Source organism: Notamacropus eugenii, chromosome 3 (assembly GCF_028372415.1).
Source record: "Notamacropus eugenii isolate mMacEug1 chromosome 3, mMacEug1.pri_v2, whole genome shotgun sequence".
Taxonomy (NCBI): Eukaryota; Metazoa; Chordata; class Mammalia; order Diprotodontia; family Macropodidae; genus Notamacropus; species Notamacropus eugenii.
Window position 1 is genome coordinate 56,331,698 of NC_092874.1, and position 20,566 is coordinate 56,352,263.

At 37.8% G+C, this 20,566-nt stretch overlaps 1 protein-coding gene across 1 annotated transcript in view; it reads right to left on the minus strand.

Annotated features, from left to right (window-relative positions):
- The window catches only part of ITGA8 (integrin subunit alpha 8), a 206,316-nt gene that overhangs the window by 155,563 nt on the left and 30,187 nt on the right, over nucleotides 1–20,566 (minus strand). The window contains 2 exon segments of the mRNA XM_072651615.1: nucleotides 9,199–9,322; nucleotides 16,492–16,592. Coding sequence (XP_072507716.1) covers nucleotides 9,199–9,322; nucleotides 16,492–16,592 — 225 coding nt within the window.

Here is a 20,566-nt window from a genome sequence, read left to right on the forward strand (position 1 = left end):
AATATGGGAACAGCCAGAAGTGTTACTGGATTAAGAGTATATATTGGAGAGCAAGGCGTAAAAAAACTGGAAAGGTGGGAGGGGACTAGGTTAGGAAGGGTGTCAAATGCCCAGCAGCATTCTGTATTTGTTCCTAGAGTCATTACAAAGCCATCGGAGTTTACAGAGCAGGGAGGTAACATGATCAGACCTGAGTTTTAGGAAAATGACTTTAGTGGCTGAGTGGATGATGGATAGGAGTGGGGAGAGACTTGGGGCAGGCAGACCCATCAGCAGTTATTTCAATAGTCCAGATATGGGGAGTTGAGGGCCTGTACTGCGGGGTGGAAGTGTCAGAGGAGAAAAGGGGACATATTTGGGAGATGCTGCAAAGGTGAAATCAGCCTTGGCAAAAGCTTGCATATGGGGGTAAATTACAAACAGGGCCAACTTGCAGGATAATAGGTCCAGAGCTAAAGGGAATCTCAGAGGCCATGGGGTCCAACACTTCATTTTTAAAAAGAGGAAACTGAGACAGAGCGGGGATAAGTGACTTGGCTGTTAAGTAAGGGCTTGAGGCAATATTTGAACTCACGTCCTCTCTTTCCTGAACCAGGCAGCCTCACACATGGAACCCAAAGCCAGCCTTATTGCAAGGCTTCAGAGGATATAGAAACAGCCCCTCCTCCCACACTCTAACTACTCCAAAACTGTAACTTGAAAGAGTTGCCACAGATTTGTAAAGGTGTCTAAATTGTAACCAGAAAGTAGCTTCAGCCCTGGCAAAAAGTGAATTCTTTCAAGAGTGTGTGGCGAATATGTGAATAATTATTCTTTTTTTTGTCAGGATAGAAATGGAAATGAGAGGGTCAGGAAGGAAGCACACATCACCATCACATCATCAGGGGAAAAATTTATAGGTTGGGCATGTATGCCATTCCCAGAGTTTCCAACTAGGTTTGGCCTTCCCGTCCTTTCTGAAGACGGACTCTGCTCTTTCTCCACTTGCTTGGTGTGCTACAACTACTTCTGGTATTCACTCATCTCCCACTCTTTCCAGATGTTCCTCCGATTTCTGTCCATAATTTCCTATCTTGTGGACTACATTTACCACTTTTCATCTTTCCCCTATATTGACTTTTATGGCGTACGTGTGTGAAGTACAGCAAATGGGTGGCCTCTGACTTCTGGGCGTCATTTTTCTGAAAGTTCATGAGTGAGTGAGTGTGTGTGTGTGTGTGTGTGTGTGTGTGTGTGTGTGTGTGTAGGAGAGCATTTGTATATGAATGTATGTGAGTGTTACTATACACATGAGTGGAAATATGTGAGTGTGATTGTGAGTGTGTATGTATGAATGTGAGTATGAATGTGTGTGAGATTATGTGTGTGTATATAAAAACTGCACTTCAAATAGTAATATAAAGGAAAAGTACCATGGGAAAAAAAGTTTTCTCTGGACATTGGATAATAAATATAAAATCTTTCCTTTGTCAAAAGTATTGGTTATCATTTAGTTTTTACAGGACGACCTAAAAAACTTAATGCAGCTTTAAGTTTTCATAGCTTAAAACTGCACTAAGACTTTTGGGACACCCTATATTGAGGGGTAGCTAGGTGATGAAATGGATAGAGCACCAGACCTAGGGTGAGAAAGACTCCTTTTCTTGAGTTTAAATCCAGCCTCAAACATTTAGTGACCATGTGACCCTAGGCAAGTCACTTAACTTTTACTAAGTTTGTCTCAGTCTTCATCTGTAAAATCAGCTGGAGAAGGAAATGGTAAACTACTTTAATACTTTTGCCAAGAAAATGCCAATTGAAGTCAGGAAGTGTTGGATACAACTGAAAAATGACTCAACAACCACAAAAATATTGGATGGAGTCCATAAAAAGAAATATTCTTTCTCCCAAAGCACCAGTGCATTCTGCAGTTCTGTATGAGGATCATAGACTTAGAGCCCCAAAATTACTGTAGCAGCTATCCAGATGGGTCTCTTCATTTTACTGATGGAGAAACTGAAACCCACAGAGGTTGTTAAGTGACTTATTCAAAGTCATCCAAGTAGCAAGTGAAAGAGCTGGGATTGAACTCATGTCCTCTCACTCCCAATTCAGAGTCCTTTCGACTCTACCATTCTGCATCCTAGGCTACAAGCAACATCCTGATACCCAAGCAAAACTGGAAGCAAAGAGTATGTGGGCCATTTTGTTCCTTCATCATGACTGCACTGAAGTGTTGTATGTGTAAGTCGTTAACAAGCTCCATGTGAAGAGGAAAGTGAATTCCATACTGATCAATGTGGTGACAATGTTATTGAAGACAGTCTTGGGGAAGTTAACAAGACCAAATTCTCTGACTCCTGCTTAAAAAATGTCATTGAAGATGTTTCAGCTCCATGACCAGATGACAGTGAAAAGTGGTTGTTTCATATTAGTGAGATGGGAGTAGGAACCAAAAGCAATTTTTTTCTGGGCATTTATAGGACAGTAGAACTACCAATAACTGAGAAGAAGACCCAGAGGCGCAGAAATGCATGGTTATGCTCTATGGCTCAAATCATCCTTCTGTTGGTTCATGAATTCAACATCAACTCCATTTTACCTTTTTAAAAATTCAGCTCTTGGGAATCAGCTTCTAGCAGAGCCAAGATAGTGGAGTACAGGCAAAGACTAAGCTGAACTCTCAGTATTCCCTTCCAAACAACATTAAAAGCATCTCTCAAATCAAATGTTGAAGAACCAGAGCAAAAAAAGGTTAGAGAGAGATTTTCCCAGCCTAAGTCAACTTAGAAGGTCTACGAAAGAGGGCTGTAAGTTGTGGGGCAAAGACAGAGCATGACAAGAGCACCAGTGGTAGGCCTTGGAGGGGTGGCCACAAAAGCAGCAACAGCAACAGCTTTGGGAGCCTTCTGCCCAAAAACCATAAGGGAGTCAGACAACAGGTCAAAATGAGATTACAGGGGACCTTTTGCTGGCACAGGGTGCAGCTAGTGCTGATTATCTATTGCCCATAAACAGTTCTGAAATAAAGTAATAGGATGAAGAGGACCACTGCTACTAGTGAAGGTAAGGGAGCAGGGGCCCTTCCTGGGTAAAGACCAGAGCTCAGATCAGGAGAGCAGTAACCAATCTATCTTGGGATAACACCACTTTGAAAGTGCCAGAAACTTGCAGACCCCTCAGAACTAACTCTGAATACTGTAACATGAAAAAGCCTGAAGCTTGGCAGAGTTCCTCCCCCACCCAACCCCACACAGATGAGCAGAGCCAACTTTAACATAAAGTTCAAAGTGAAGAAATAGTTTGGGAAAATGAGCAAACAACGACAACAAAGAATTTGGCCATAAAAAACTATTATGGTGGCAGGGAAGACTAAGACATAAACTTACAAGACAACAATGTGAAAACAGCTATAAGCAAAGCCTCAAAGACAAATGCTAATTGAATCCAGCCCAACAAGAATGCTTGGAATAGTTAAAGAAAGATATAAAAGTGGTAGATGAAAAATTGGGAAAATAAATTAAAATGATAAAATAAATTATGAAAAGACAATTGATAACTTGGCAAAAGAGGCACAAAAAAATCCACTGGAAAAAAATTCCTTTAAAAACATAGTAGGCCAAATAGAAAAAGATGTACAAAAACTCAGTGAAGAGCTTTTAATTTTAAAAATTAAAATTGGATAAGTAGAAGCTAATGACTTCATGAAACTCCAAGAATCAAAGTCAAAAGAATGAAAAAAAAGAATAACATGAAATATCTCATTGGAAAAACAATAGAGCTAGAAAACAGACTGAGGAGAGATCATTTAAAATTATTGAACTACCTAAAAGCTGTGATAAAAAAAGAGCCCGGACATTATCTTTCAAGAAATTATCAAGGAAAACTGCCCTGATATCTTAGATCCAGAGGGTAAAATAGAAATGGAAAGAATCCATCAATCACCTAAAAGAGATCCCAGGAATATTATACCCAAATTCCACAGCTCCCAGGTCAAGAAGAAAATGTTGCAAGCAGACAGAAAGAAATGATTCAAACATCATGGAACCATAGTCAGGATCACACAAGATTTAGCAGCTTCCACATTAAAGGAGTAAAAAGCTTGGAATATGATATAAAGGAGCTAGGATTAGAACCCAGAATAATCTGCCCAGCAAAAGAGTATAATTCATTGGGGTGGTGGAGGGGAATGAATATTTGATGAAAGAGAGTACTTCTGAACATTCCTAGTGAAAAGACCAAAGCTGAGTAGAATCTTTGACATTTGAACACACAAGACTCAAGGGAAGCATAAAAAGGTAAACGAGGATAATAAGGGACTCAAAGTTAAACTATTTACATTCCTATATGGGATATGATGTATGATATATGTAACTCCTAAAAGTTATTATTAGTTATTATTATTAGGGCAGTTAGAAGGCATCTACACAGAAGGAGGGCATGAGTGCAAGTTGATTAAGTTGGGACGATCTCAAAAAAAAATGAAGAGGTGAGAAAGATGGATGCACTGGACAGATGGGAAGGGAGATGTAGAATGGGGAAAATTTTCTTACATAAAAGAGGTGCTCAAGGAAACTCATGTGTACTGGAGGGGAAAATTGGGGAGTGGCAGGCAATACTTAAACCTCATTCTCATCAGAACTGGTTTAAAGAAGGGATAGTATATACAAATATTCATTTGGGCACAGAAGTCTATCTTACCTAATATGGAAATAGGAGGGAAAGGGATAAGAAACATAGGGGGAGGAGAGATGATAAAAGGAAGGGCAAATTAAGGGAGGCAATGGTCAGAAGCAAAATAGACTTTTGAAGAGGGACAGGATAAAAAGAGAGAAAAAGATAAAAGGAAACAGAAGAACGCAAGAAAAATAGGATGAAAGGAAATACACAGTTAGTAAGCATTAAGTATGATTGTAGATAGGATGAGCTGACTCAAAAAAACAGAAGTGGATAGCAAAGTGGATTAAAAACCAGAAAAAGACATAGTTGAAAAAGAAAAACATACAGGATCTATTATGCACCAGCTGAAGTAAAAAAGGCAAGGGTAATAAGCATGATCTCAGACAAAAGAAAAGAAAAAATAGACCTAATTAAAAGAGGTAATCAGCGAAACTACATTTTGCTAAAAGGTATCACAGACAATGAAGTAATATTAAAAAATTTTAAGGGGAAACTTTTCTGATAATGGCCTTATTTCTTCAATATATGAGTAATGGAGTCAAATATATAAAAATAAGATCCATTTCCCAGTTGATAAATGCTCAAAGGATTGATCAAGCAGTTTTCAGGAGAAGAAATCAAAGCTGTCAATAGTCATATGATCATTATTCATCATAGAAATGCAAATTAAGACAACTCTGAGGTACCACCTCACACGTATCAGAAATGACAAGTGCTGGAAGCTACACTAATAGAATATTGGTAGAGTTGTGAACTGGTCCAACCATTCTATAGAAAAACTTAAAACTATGACCAATGGGCTATAAAATGGTGCATATCCTTTTGATTCAGTAATACCACTAATAAGGCTATGCCCCCAAAAGATTAAAGAAAAAATAAAAGGACCTGTAGTTACAAGACTATAGCAGTTCAATTCTTTGGTAGCAAAGAGTTGAAAATGGGCAGATGCTCATCAACTGGAGAATGGCTGAATAAATTGTGGCATATGATTGTGTTGGAGTATTATGCTATAGGAAATTGAGGGGGTGGTTTCAGAAAAAAATATGGCAAGAACTGAGGCAAAGTGAAGTGGGAAGAACCAGGAGATCATTGTGCATAGTAATAGAAATGTTGCAATAATGATCAATTATGAAAGACTGGCCTACTCTGATCAATACAAAGATCCAAGATAATTCCAAAGGACTCATGATGAAAAAATGCTATCCATCTCCAGAAAAAGACCTGATGAACTCTGAGTGCAAACTGAAGTAGGATTTTCTCTCTTTGTTTTGTTTATTTTATTTTTGACTTTTTAATTTGTGATATGCTAATATGGAAATGTGTTTTGCATGATTTCATATGTATAAATAATTGTTAAGATTTTGGTTGCCTTCTCAGTGGGTGGGGGAGGGGTGGGAGGGAAGAAAAGAACTCAAAATTAAAAAGAAATAATTCTATTATAAATATTTTTTAAAAGAATAAATTATTATAATTTTATAATCAGCTTAACATCACTTATAATCTGTTTTAGTCTCTTAATATCTGGTTATCTTCCCAGTGCTGTGAAAGTAATTTCCTTACATGCAGATCTGACCATGCATATCATTTCTCTACCTGCTATACTCAAGTGTCTATTGTCTCTAAGATAAATTATAAATTTTCTTGTTTCCTTTTTAAAGTCTTGGCCTCGATCCATCTTTTTAGCCTCACTAGATATTGGTCCCCTTCCTGTATTCTGTGTCAGCCAAAGTGACTTCTCTGAGCCTCACACAGAAAGAACTTTCCATCTCTCATCTCCATGCTTTGTACTGACCATCTGCCATGTCTGGAATGCATGTCTTCCTCTTTTCTATCTCAGAGAACTCCTCTGTTTCTTGAAGACACAATTTGAACATGATCCTCTATGTGAAGCCTTTACTAATCCCTTTAAATGCGACTGTCCTCGTTCCCAAACTACCTTATAATAAACTGCTTTGAGAATTAATTGTTCTTTATATATTCATTCATGAACTTGTTTCCTCTGCTAGAATGTAAGTTCACCAGGATAGACGTGCTGTTTCATTGTTTGTATTTACATCTCACTCACCTAGCAGTGTCTGAGAATAAGGACTTAATGAATGATTGCTGAGTAATTCTTACTCTCAAGCTTTTAAATTGTCAAAATAGATGCCACAAAGTTCATAGGGCAGAACTCACGCACCTTACAGTAGCCCTCATTCAGGGTACTATAAGAACTCAGCAACCAGAGTCATGTACCCAGGGGAATCTTTGCTTCTTTTTCTGTGCCTGAGAGATCTGATATGTCACTTAAGTGCACCAGACCAAGTCTGATTTGTTCTTAGGGCTCTGGTTTGGGCTACTTGTTGTCAGTAGATGCAGCCTAAAGCTAGATATAGGGGCATCTAGGTGCTGCAGTGGTTAGAGTGCCAGACCTACAATCAGAAAGACTGGATGTCAAATCTGGCCTCAGATACTTACTAGTTGTGTGACCTTGGACAAGTAATTTCACCCTGTTGGCCTCAGTTTCCTCATCTGTAAAATGAGATGGAGAAGGAAATGGCAAACCACTCCAGTGTCTTTGCCAAGAAAACTCCAATCGGGGTCACAAAGAGTCAGACATGGCTGAAGCAATTGAACAACGAAAACAAAGGTAGATACGTACCAGTGACAGTAATATCAGGCTAATTGAAACTGAGAGAAAGGGAGATCAGCAGCTCTTACAGAATTGATTCTACAGAACTGGGTAGCTTCATATATGCTAATGAAAATACAGCCCTGCCTGATGTAATGACATGAACCAGAAAGTGACTTTAAAGACCCAGAAGTGGGTATAGATCTGATCCAAGTAATGCTATGAAGGGTCTGTTGCACCAAAGCCATAGCCAAAACATGACATTCTTTCCATTATCAAAGGTCCAATAGTCATAATGAGAATGGTCCCTCTAGATAACCATTATGACCCCTTTTCCTGTGTGTTCTTTTCACTTCAGAGTCCCATCAAGAAAGATGTAGTTAACTTGAGAAATTAAAAAAGATATGTGAGACTTAGTAGACAGTCAAGAAGGATGGAGTAAATAAAAAAAAAAAGATACATCACTCTATAGAAAGGAAGATTGACGAGCCATTTTCAGTTCTGGGAACCTACTGGAGCTAGTGTACATTATATCCGTATAGCTCATTAGCATTAAAATTTAATACAAATAAACATGAGCATGAATTCATCTGAAACAAGATTCAGTGTACTTATTAACATTGGCTATTAGCAATAAATAACATATCTCCATTGATTTTCATGAGGTTTAACCTACTTTCTTCCTGACGTGCTCTATCTGATCCCCTGACCTTCCAAAGAAGAATCTTAGCAGATGACAATCAGTTAGGATACAGGGAAAAATGCGTGATTGAGAAAGAGAAAATCCCTTATTGTTCCAATTAAAAATGCTTATATCAGAAGTATCTTTTCTTATAAGTAACTTGTTATTCACAGGCACATTTCTTTGAGGTATAATTTTAATAAGGTAGATAAATTTAAGATCAAAGTATTTTTAGAGCTAGAGAAAAACTTAGCTTGGATAAGGGGCCTGGTAGAAAGTGTACTGGATCTGGAGTCGGGAAATCTGAGTCCACATTTTACCCTGACAATGAGTTGTAAGAGTTTGGATTAGTCACCGGATTTCTCTGAGCTACAGTTTCCTCTTTAGTAAAACAGGGATAATAATATTTGTGTTTCTTACCTCTTGAGGCAGCATGCCCTAGTGGGGAGAAGGCTAGTTTTAGAAGCAGCAAGCCCTACGTTCAAGATGTGCCTCTGATACCTAACTAGCTGTGGAACCAGAAGCAAACCCCTTAATATCTCAGTGCCCTCCCTCAGATTTCTAAGACTCTAAGTAACCCTGACCTGCCTCCTGTCAGTGGAAATCACTTCAATACTGGGAGTTGAAAGTGCTTATCTAGACAAAGCAAACCCTAAATCACTGACCTTATAGAGTTGTTGGGTAAAAAGGGTTTTACTAATCTTAACTCACATCTATATAATGCCATCTTGTCCAACCTCCATCTGTTTTTTTTTTTTCTTTTCCAAATTAAAACAAAGGACAATATAGAGAGTCATGCACTTCTGCCATGGTATATTTTGAAAGAGAATACACACACACACTCACACACACACACACTCTCATACATATACATACATATTTGTGTGTGTGCATATTCATGTGAGAATAAGAAAATAGATTATAATAACTCACATTTGTATAGCTCTTTAAAGTTTGCCGAGGACTTGTTATTTTATTTGATTCTCACAATAACCCAGATGAGAACACAGAGGCTACGGGAGCTTAAATTACTTGCCCATGATCCAGGACCAGCACTCTAACCACTGTACCACCTAGCTACCTCTAATGGTTCCAGCATTTTTACAGCAGGATGCCTTGGTAGAGGGTTTTTCCGTGAGGTCATTTGACACTGTTGTTTGGGTTTTGTCTGTTTTTCTACGTACAAGGAGGAATCTTTGGACCCAAATATTACTTTCAACAAATCTACATTATCAACACCACTTACTGTTCCGGCAAGGGGAGTATTCTGCATACGCGCTGAAGTTCTGAATTGCTACGTAGCAAGTGCCAACGGGATCCTTCTCCCGGCTTGCTTTGAGGGTTCTCCAATGATACAGAGGAGCACAGGCCTGTGAAAACATCAAAGACTCAGGTGAGGATTTACCTACCTTGTTTTGTCACATCTGGAATGAACGGGAATTGATGGCAAACCGTAACAAATAAGAAAATAGCCACAGTATGAGCTGAATGAACTGATTGGAGATTGTCTTTAGTGATTCTCTTACAGAATGATAAAGGCTGCCTTGCTGATTTATTGTAGAATCCTTGACTTTTGGCATTTCTAGTGATCTCAGAGGTTATTTAGACTAATCTGTAAGTAATCTGTCAATCAATACATGTTTATTAAGCACTTACTCTCTACCAGGTACCGTGCTAAACAATGAGTATACAGAGAAAGGAGACTCAAGGAGCTCACACAAATGATTATCTGGCTTCCACCTAAAAACCCTTTGGTAGGGTGACACATTATCTTTTGAGGCAGCTTTAACAGCACACTGCAAATTCTACTTATTTTATTTAACCCAAAGGGTTAGGATAAAATAAACAACAAACTATGCATCTATTGAAATAAATTTAAATAAAAATAAATTTAAAAAATAATAATTTTTTATTAAAGAAAAAATATTTAAGCAGATAAAAAATGTCCCCTAAAGCAGAAATAATTTGTATTGTCTCACTGTATTTGCATAAGTGTGATACAATAAAAAAGAATTTGATGTAGTTGATCCTGGGTTCTAAGGCTGAACTCTCCCATTTTCTACCTGTGTGACCTTGGGAAACTCATTGTACTCTCTGAGTCTTAATTTCTTCATCTATAAAATGAATGTATTTAACTAGAGGGTCCCTATGATGGCTTTGACGTAGAGTACATGGGTCTGCTGTCTTAATGTGGGAACCAAGTTCATACACTCTTCTCTTCTGTCTTGGTTTCCAAACACACAAGATCCAAGAGTTAGCACTGGAAAAGAACCTAGCAGGTCATCAAAATTATGCTAAGTTAATTAGAATTAGTGTTATTTCAGGCCAGGGAATCGAGTCAAATAGATGCATCTTTGGATATTGAAAATGCATTTTTATGGCTTTTATTAAAAAAATGACTAATTTGTACAGATAGTTGCTGATTTACTTGCTTTAGTACTGGAATTATACTCATTAAATGTCATCACTCTTATCTCAATGCTATGTAAGGCTGTTGAGCATGCAAAGGATACTATGGCATTAATAGTTTAGTAAGAAACTGTTTGAAACTCCCTTTTAAAAGCTTGGTAATTATCATTGTAACATTTCCCACAGTGCTTCACATCCAGTAAGTACTTAATAAATGCTGGTTAGATTTAAGTGACTTTCCAAAGAAATGTGAGACTTTGTTAGTAGGTGTCAACAAATCATCCAGTAGGAACAGGGTCAATCTCATGCTTCAGCAAAGATTCCAAAGTCAATGGAATGATTTTTGAAGGTTTCTATTTACTTGAGGGATATTTATGTAAAGAAAAGAAGGCTTAACCCAAAGTTTCTGGGAGAGCTTTTTTTATGAGGTTTGGGACACAGAAATTACACTTCTAAAATCTTTCTAATTCTAAAAAGCCCAACAAAATTACTGTTAAATATTTGAACATCTTTATAGCAATTCCATTCATTTTTATGTCAAATTTATGATAGAGTTGGGGATCCTTGTATGTTCTCTGAGTGTAGAAAAATTTTTTGACTTTTTTAAGAATTGGAAATTTTTTTTTACTATATTACACGATCAAAGGGTTCATAATTGTAGTACTTTTGCTTTTATGACATTGTTGACCACACACATAATTTATTTTAGACCAGATTCTCAGACAGTAATGCAACAATAGCGCTGTTTTGATGGGAAAATCTGGTTCATTTGCAAATGACCTACTTTATTCCATGGTTTCCAGAAATGCATTCTGAGGAAGAGTGACCATTCCCTATGGATTATTTTGGCCAACACAAGGAATTTCTCTAGACAAAATAATGTACATCAGGACAGGAATAAGGATTGTTTGCTCAAACTATTTTACTTGGTTCTCTCAAAATATTTTAAATTGGAGAAAAATAGAAAAATATTTATTTTTAATCTAGATTTCAGTAAATTTGATAAAGGAAAATTTTGCTAGAAAATGTATACACAATAAAATTATGTGTATGCATGCATATACATATATATGTCTGTCTATCTATCTATCTATCTATCTGTTTCATAGACTCTTTGTTTTTCATTCCGACTTGCTGAGCCTAATCCTGGATGAGTGTGTTCTACCTTATTTAGCCAAGCATTTATTTTTAAGAACACAAAATCCTGAACCTGGGAGTGAACTTGAGCAGTCATTGAATCTATCTTCCCACTTTGGGCAAGCTAACACATAAAATGATTCCAGATGGATGAGGACATAGCCTAATTTTAAAGATGTGGTGTCCACAACATCTTGGTAATTCATTCCAGTGTTTAACCAACTTCATCCTAGAAGACTTTTATATTCTAGCCCCAATCAATCAGGCTATAATGCAAGTTCTTCATGGACTAAGAATCCCTTATTTCTATACTCTAGGTAAGACCTCTCCAAACACTTAAATATTATGAACCTGTGTCCTTGCACTTTACTAGCTTACTAGGGTCACACTGAACTATGCCATCCAAAATGCTGACCACAGTACTTGTATTCCTGTTTTCAATTGAATCCAGCAAAAAAATGTTAAGTGCCCATTGTGTTCAAGACACTGTGCTAGCACCGGTAATTACAAAGACAACATAAAATAGACTCTTTCCCCACATAGAGCTTATAGTTAGATTATAATTATAAATTATAATTAAATTAAAATTATAAAATTATATAGATAGATAGATAGAGACATAGATCATATTGTGATAAGCATCACTGACCCCAAGATTCATTCTTGCGCCCTTTTCTCTTCCCTTTTTTTAATTCTCTCCCTTGGCAGGTAAGTGGAGCAGTGGATAGAGAGCTGGGCCTGGAGTCAGGAAGACTTGAGTTCAAATCCAGCCTCAGACTCTAACTGTGTGACCCTGAGTAAGCCATTTCATCTCTGTCTGCCTCTGTTTCCTCAACTGTAAAATGTGGATAACACCAGAACATATGCTCCAGGATTGTTGTGAGGATGAAATGAGATAATATTCACAAAGCACAAAACCTGGCACATAGTAGATACTTAATAAATGATTATTCCCTTCCTTTTCCACCTTGGTGAACCAAAAATTCAATTACCTTTATCTAGTCCTAATCTCCCTTCTGCACTCCAGGCCCTATTACCAACACTTTGGGCCATATTTTAAATGCAAAATGTCCTCAGTGGGACTGATTATCTTCCTCTTCATCCTCCAGACTTCCCTATTTCAGATTATCATCATTCAGGTTCACAATATCCAAGTTATCCTGGGCTCTTGCTTCTCTTTCATCCACTTAGTTAAATCTTATTGATTCTTCATCTAGGACACCTTTTTATCTGTCCCTACCCTAAGTGGGATCCTCACTCTCTATCTTAGCTTCTCCCTTCTCCATCCATCCATCCTGTCTACACAGCTGTCCATGTTTGTGCAAAAGGTTTGGAGACATCACTTTCTTGTTCCAAAACCTTCAGTGAATCCTTATCTCTAGGATAAAAAGCTAACTCTTCTACCTGACTTTAAGGTCTCTACTCAGTCTGGTTGCAACTTGCTTTTCAAATCCTTCTTCACATTAATTTATTCTATGCATGCTGTGTTCCAGCTAAACCAGCCGACTAGCCATATCCCTACCCCAAGCATGTTTCCTTCTGTCTGTCTCTCATTCCCAGAATATAATCCCTCCTTCCCTCTTCTTCTTAGGATTTTATTTTCCTCTCAGACTCTACTCAGTTGTTATTTCTTCACAAATCCTTTCCTGATCTGCCTCCAGCTTCTCAAGCTTGGGATGGCTTCCTTATCTGTAGACACATTGCATTCTCCCAGTAGACTATTAACTCCTTGAACTCGGGGCCAATTCTGTCTTGGTCTTTGTAGCACATTTACAGGTGGCATTAGGGTTTATAAAGCACCTTGCTCCTATATGAGAGATACATCATTTTGTGACCCTGCCCTTGTCAGGTGGGTTTGGCAGTCCTCTGAAGAACAGTCCTGGGGTGTTGAGCATGTTGGGAGATATGATTCCTGACTGGCAGAGAGTCTGGGAGAGAATAATGGAATGTGTTGCGGGGTGGTGTGTGTGGTGGGGATGAGGAAGAGAAGGCACAGACTTTGAATAATGAATGGGAGGCCTCCAAAGCTATAGACATACAGGGAGGAGCCAACACCCCAACTTGTCCCTCCATTTCCAGGGCTTGCGCCTTCAGAGACCACTGCTCGTGTACTTCTCAGGTGATCATTTTTTCCATGATTGAGCTAAGATTTCATCCAGCTCTTAAGTCACAGAGCCCTGAATTTTTTGTATTCTATCACCTAAACTAATCCACTTGACTTCCCAATTAATGGTTTACCCCTTACTTTGATAGACATGTTTGCCTACTCTCCATGATCATCTATTGTGTAATCAGCATTTGGTGGGAAGGTAACAGTTACATCTTAACCAACTTAGCTCTTCTCCCACCAAAGACACAAAAAATAACTGATCTTTTATTTATAAAATAAGGTGGTAAAAGAGTTGTCAGGAAAGCCATACAAATTAGTTTAGGTGATAGAATACATGAGTATTATGGACTCTGCTACTTAGAAGCAAAATGAAATCTCAGCTTAACCAGGGAAGTAACAATCTCACCCTAGAAGGTCACTCAGTGGTCTCAAAGGAATTTAGGAATCTCCAAAGGGACACAGGGAAATAAGTTCCAAAGAAATGAAATGACTTGCCCAGGATCATGCGGAGGGAAGATTCAAAAGCCCAGGTCTGAGAGTGGCTTAGGGTGGTCATTTGGAAAGGCAACACAGTGTAGGGTCAAGAGTACTGTGTTTGGAATCCAAAAACCTGGGTTCAGATTCCAAGTAGGCTCATGAATACTTGTGGGATTTTTGAGGAAGTCATAGCCTCTCTAGGCATCAGTTTCTTCATCTTTAAAATGAAGGGACTGGACCAAAGCACCAAAGCACTAGACTACAGTCTTCAAATATTAGTGTCATCCAGAAACCTCATTGTTAATGATATCCTGCATTGAGAGAGGGCTTCCTCATTTATAAAGTGCTTTCTTCCCAGAGGACCTCTGAGGTAGGTCATTGAAGAATCCATTATCCCCTAAGTTGGAAAGGAGGAAGAAACGTGCTGGATTTGGACTCAGAAGACCTTGAGTTCAAGCCGAACTCTGCTACTTACTGTCTGTGAACCTTGGACAAATTACTGAACTAAGGCTCTGCTTTACACACACAGACACAGACATACAGACACCCACAGACACACATAGATACACACACTCACACACATTCTAGTTCCAAGCCCATGTTCTTAAAGCACTGTGAAATTACCCTTAAAATGTCAATGATTTACCAAATTCTCTAATAATAACTTCCTCTCCCCCCCAACCATTTAGAAGAGAATGTCATTTGTTATATCATCTCAGGTTAACCAAGTAAGATCATTGATCTGAAGCTGGAAGAGATCTCAGGGGCCATGTAGTATAACCCCCTTGTGAGGTTTACAGATGAGGAAAAAGAAGGCCCAGAGAGTTTAGGTGATTTACCCAAGGTCACCCAAGGGAAGTGTCAAAGACAAGATTTGAACTCAGGTCCTTTGAGTCTAAAATCATATCCTAGCTACTGTACTAAACTGCTTCTCTATACTCAAGCAATAATCTACCTTACCCCTTTGTATGTGCAAGACAACATTTTGAATGTTTTGAACAGCAAAATTTTGTGGAGCTGAATTCAAAACATTGTACGGGAAAGTTTTCACTCCAAGCTTTTCTTGAAAATACACTTTCACTTTTCCTTTATGCTCCAGCATTAACCAACAATTATCTTTTCCAGAATGGATCACATGTGGTATTTTTGTTTCCCATTGTCTTCAAGTGTCTCTTTTGTGATTTCATAGATGATTACATAGGAATTTGGGATTTCATAAGTGCGAACAATTTTACAGGCATTTTTGGCATTTAAAAATCAATATACACAGACAAAAAAGAGCTTTGTGAAGACAGTTAGATTTTTATAAATAAATTATTAAATTGAATGACCTTTTCAATTAAAAGGACTATGTCATACTGCCCCCAAAGGAAAGAAATGTATTGATTCTGGAATATGAAAAGTATAATAACTCAAGTGTGAGACTAGAAAGAGTGTACTATAAATGTTCAGTTTGTAACTAGAGAGGGCAGTACTTTATAGATTACCTGTTTTATGTCAAAATCCCTTTTGGAGGTTAACCACAAGACCAAATATAGCAAGGCATTTCCTTTAGACACTTATTCCTATTAAATCACAATTGAAATAGCTTTAAACAAATCTCAAAGCCAATGTTATTTCTATATTCTCATAAAAGAAAATTAAAGCTAACTAGCTTTTAAAAAAATCCAACAGAAAATCTTTCAGTAGTATTTCTGTGAAAGAACAGACAGCGAAAATAAATACTTCAAACATATATCATAGTGAGGGTATAAGTGAAATAGAATCATCAAATCATGGAATATCAGAGAGGTCTTAAAAACATAATTCATCTGAATTAGGTTTCTATAGGGCCGATCAATGAACTTAACAAACAAACGAAAAAAACAATTGCTAACACTGAATTATAACAGAATAGACAAGTTCTTACAAGATTATTCAACCAGCAGGATAATAGATTCCCAATAGTAGTACAACAGACATAGTGGGGTAATAGGCCCTTCACCAGAAGTCCTACATGTCTTGGCCATCTATGATTTTTAAATGTTTGCTTATTTTTTTAATCACCTTGAATTATTTTTAGTTGAGAAATAGCAATTTGATGAAGTCATATCTAGAAATGGGGTTTTCTTTCCTATGGAACAGCGACTGGACTATGGTAAGCACTCAATAAATGGTTGTTGACTTATGACTCTAGGCAACATGCTCCTTTGCTTGTGAGAAAACACCAACTTTCATTTCTAAAATTCATTTCATCTCCATTTCTAAAAAAGTTTCCTTGAAGCTTTTGAATCTTACTTCATAGAATACAACTTGCATATGATTTTGTTTCTTAAAATCTTGGTTTTACAACATGTCAGAGAAGAGATGTATATGGATGCTTTAGAAGAAAAACGCAACAACAACAAATGTAAAATCAAGACTTACCACCACTTTCCCTTTATGAGCTTTTACTGTTGCGCCAAACCATTGCTTCGATTTAAACTCAATAGGTTCCTTGGTACCATTGACTCGAATCTTTCTGTTGTCTGATAAAAAGGGAAGGAGGGTTATTAGCTTCAGAAACATAGTCATCTTTAATGCACGAAAGATAATAGACACTTATACGTTTGTAAATAAGTCAAAGCCTGTGAGGATGCAAATGTTAATTTCAGAACTATGGATTTCAGTTTTACTAAGCAGAAAAAGAAAGAAGGAAGGAAAGAAGGAAGGAAGGAAGGAAGGAAAGAAAGAAGGAAGGAAGGAAGCAAGGAAGGAAGGAAGGAAGGAAGGAAGGAAGGAAGGAAGGAAGGAAGGAAGGAAGGAAGGAAGGAAGGAAGGGAAAGGAAGAAGAAAGGGAGAGAGGAAAGAAGGAAGGAAAGGAGGAAAAGAAAGGAAAAAAAGGAAGAAAAAAAGAAATGATTATCCTTTGGTAAAATCTTCTTCTCACATGTGATTTTTCTAACTCAATTTCAAAGAAACCAAAAGACACAATATTCATTTTAAGTGATAAGCATGAGAACACTTAACGGTAGACAAGGACAGCTCAATTTGCATCCATGCTTACATGCATTCAATTTTTAATTTAACATTTTAATCTATCTAAAATTGGACATTTCTAAATTTTATTAAGCTCTTTTTCTAGTGAAACACTCAGCAACCCTGTCTTGGTCAGACAAGTGAAGTCCTTCCCAGCATGTATCATTGAAGAACCCGTGCTAAGGACAGCCAAGAACTCGAGTTTTAACTGAATTACGTGTGTCCACCCTGGCGCAGGAGACAACCTTTTCACACTGCTCTATATACATGTTGCAGATGTCAACATAAGAGAGGCCATCTGGGGAGAAACTCAGCCCAATTATAATACACTTCAAGTTTTAATAAAAAGCAGATATCCCTTGCTTTCACCCTCAGTTCCCTAAAGTAAACTGATTTCTCACATGGTTCTAACCAAAGCTAAGTTCCTCCTTCACTGGTCATAGCTAATGAATTTCTCAATACCCCAGTGCTAAGGCACCTTGCTTGTGGGATCATTCTTTGGTATTTATGTTTCTTTATTTTTATAAAAACAAACCATCCTAAAATGAATTTTTGCCTCAAATTCAGCAAAGCAAAAGCCTTCATATTGTTGGATCTTAACTTAAAAGTTTTTTTTAACCTGATGGGTTTTATAAACAGATTAAACTTAAAAGATTAAATTTTACAAAATGTACATTTTTGTCATATTACAAGAAAGCCATGTAGTTACCTTTTCCATATTTTTATATTTTTCCAGCTCATTAGCACAAAAAAAACAGTGTTTCCTTTTTAAAACAAACCATAGTATTTATTCATAACTTCTGAACATTTTTGGAATAAGCATTGTCTATATGTGCCAGGTGCTGTGCTAAGTGCTTCAGAAACATTACCTCATTTGATCCTTACAATAACCCTGGGAGGTAGGTGCTATTATTATTCTCATTTTACAGTTGAGGAAACTGAGGTAGGTAGAAATTAAATGACTTGCCCAAGAGGACACAGCTGGTGAGTATCAGAGACTGAATTTTAACTGAGTTCTTCCTGACTCCCGGCCAGATTCTCTATCCACTGTACCACCTACCTGCCTTTAATACATTTTAACAGGTGCAACACATGCCAACATTTCAAAAGATGTTTGGTGGATGTAAGTGCTCTTCTCACCAATGCATACATAGCACATTAGTAAAGAGTAGATCCTTAGATCTGGCTTCATTAGTTGTTGTACACAAAAAATTCATTACCTTCTCACCCAACTTCTATCAATAAATCTTCACAAGAGTAGCTAGGCTGGTCCTTGTACTATCCCGAACCCGTATTCAAAACTCTTCCAATTTGGTTGCATCTGTTGAAGGTTATGGGCAGATAGGTGGCACAGCAGATAGAGCACCAGACCTGGAGTCAAGAAGTCCTGGGTTCAAATGTGGTCTCAGATATTTATGAGCTATGTGACCCTGAGCAAGTCACTTATTACTGAAATGAAATGACTGAATGACAACAGTGACAAACATGATTCCTGTTGTCCTTACCTACTATCTTACTGTGGAGCATAAGGATAAAATAAATATAATTCTAAGCAGAAATGATAGACCTCTTCTAGATCTGGCAACCATTCCTTGAGGTACTTAACTATTTTCAAATGTTCCTTCATTAACTTACACCATAAACAATCTAACCTGGAGTCAACCATAAGACAGCCTCTGATGAAAATTGAACAGCATTGCCTCAATGGAAGCTTACATTCAAGGTAGTTCTCACAAGATTGATGACATATTTTTGGTTAAAGACTAGGAGATAGGCAGGGCTAGGCTTGTGAGGGTTGATCTGGGAAAGGGAAAGGCAAAAATACATATAATAGGAAAAATATATGGACTCCAAATATTTGTACTCTCTCTATAAAAAGTATTAAGGAATTTTTAAAGCAGTTGTGAAAATAAGCTAGACCAAGCATATGTATAACAAATCCCAAAGGTGCCTGAGTGGTGAGACTAAACTTTATTTTGTTGGTGGTTCCATAGTGGAAAGAGTGCTGGACCTGGAGTCAGGAAGACTGGAGTTCAAATCTTGTCTCAGATACTTACTAGCTGTGTGATCCTGGGCAAGTTCTTTAACCCTGTTTGCCTCAGATTTCTCATTTGTAAAATGATCTGAAGAAGAAAATGGCAAACCACTCTCATACCTTTGCCAAGAAAACTCCAAGTGGAGTCATGAAGAGCTGAATACAACTCAAAAGACAACAACAACAACAACAAAATAAATTATTGCTCATAATTGTCCCTATTGTTCACCTATACTGGGTGTCATCTCTGCTGACTCAGGGCAAAGCACACAGGGTCATGACTTCTGAAATTTGGAGTTGCCTTGACATTCTTTGGGGGTATTTGGGTGAATCCTGAATAGATGCTAAATGTAAACAGTTGAGCTCTTTGTATTGTTGCACATTATCCATGAAAACCTGAAGAAGCTTCTGGTGTGGGGCAGGGAAAGGGGACCTAGCATGACTTCATTACTAGACTTTAAAGAAAGCCATCCTCAATGGATGCTTCAATTTCTAGCCTATGGTAGAATCTTGGGTGGCAACCCTACTTCTTTTTGGTTTGATTTTCATGGGAATCTGTGCTTTCCTTTCTTCCCTGGGAGCATTAAAAAGCACATTGAACATGTGGTGTGCAGACAGCTTCTTCTATTCTCTTAGCTTAATGAAATGAGAAGCAGCCCAAGAGGGAAGATAATTCATGATAGAGGAGTGAGAAGAGGTGAAATTCAGCAAGGTAAGCAAGGCCAGAGACGTTCTGCAGACTAAATGATTTTGAAAAGTGTTTATAAGACCCTGAGCCTTGCATTGAAATTCCCCCATAATAACAAGTCCACAGTTTAAATGTATTGTTCTTGGGAATTTCCTAAAGATTATCTTTAAATATTGTTGGAACTGTCCAAATACATTAAAAAATAACCTTATAAGTTTGCTTTATAGGCAGTTATGGTGCTATCCATTTTTCCAAAGAGTAGTGAAATGTAGCTGAAAAAGCCCTCCACTGAGGGGCAGGGATCCTGGTCACTTGTGTGGCTTTGGGCTAGTGACATCTTCTTGGAAAAGTCATTGCACTACCCTGGAGCTCAAGATCTTCAACTCTGATAGGAAAGGCCTAGATTCAATGATCTCTAAGACCCAATCTTGCATTATTGGTTATTGGGAGTTGGGCAAGGGAGATGAGCATAAAAATCTCAATCAATACCTAATTTAGGAAAGAAGCAGGCACTGGAGCTAACTTCCTACTTTCTTTAGTGCTGGTATAGCCTGGTTCCTCTGTCCTTGTGAGAGAATCACAATGCATTGTGTGGGGAGGACAGGGACATAAAATCAAGTAGATGTGAAATGCTTGCAATGGCATATCTGTGCTGATCTGGTTTTTCTCTTCCTGTCGCTTTAGCATAGTGCATGCTCTATCTCTGGGATTTTCTGAGATAACATCCGGCATAGGTGATAAGGAAAAGGATTTATAATCAG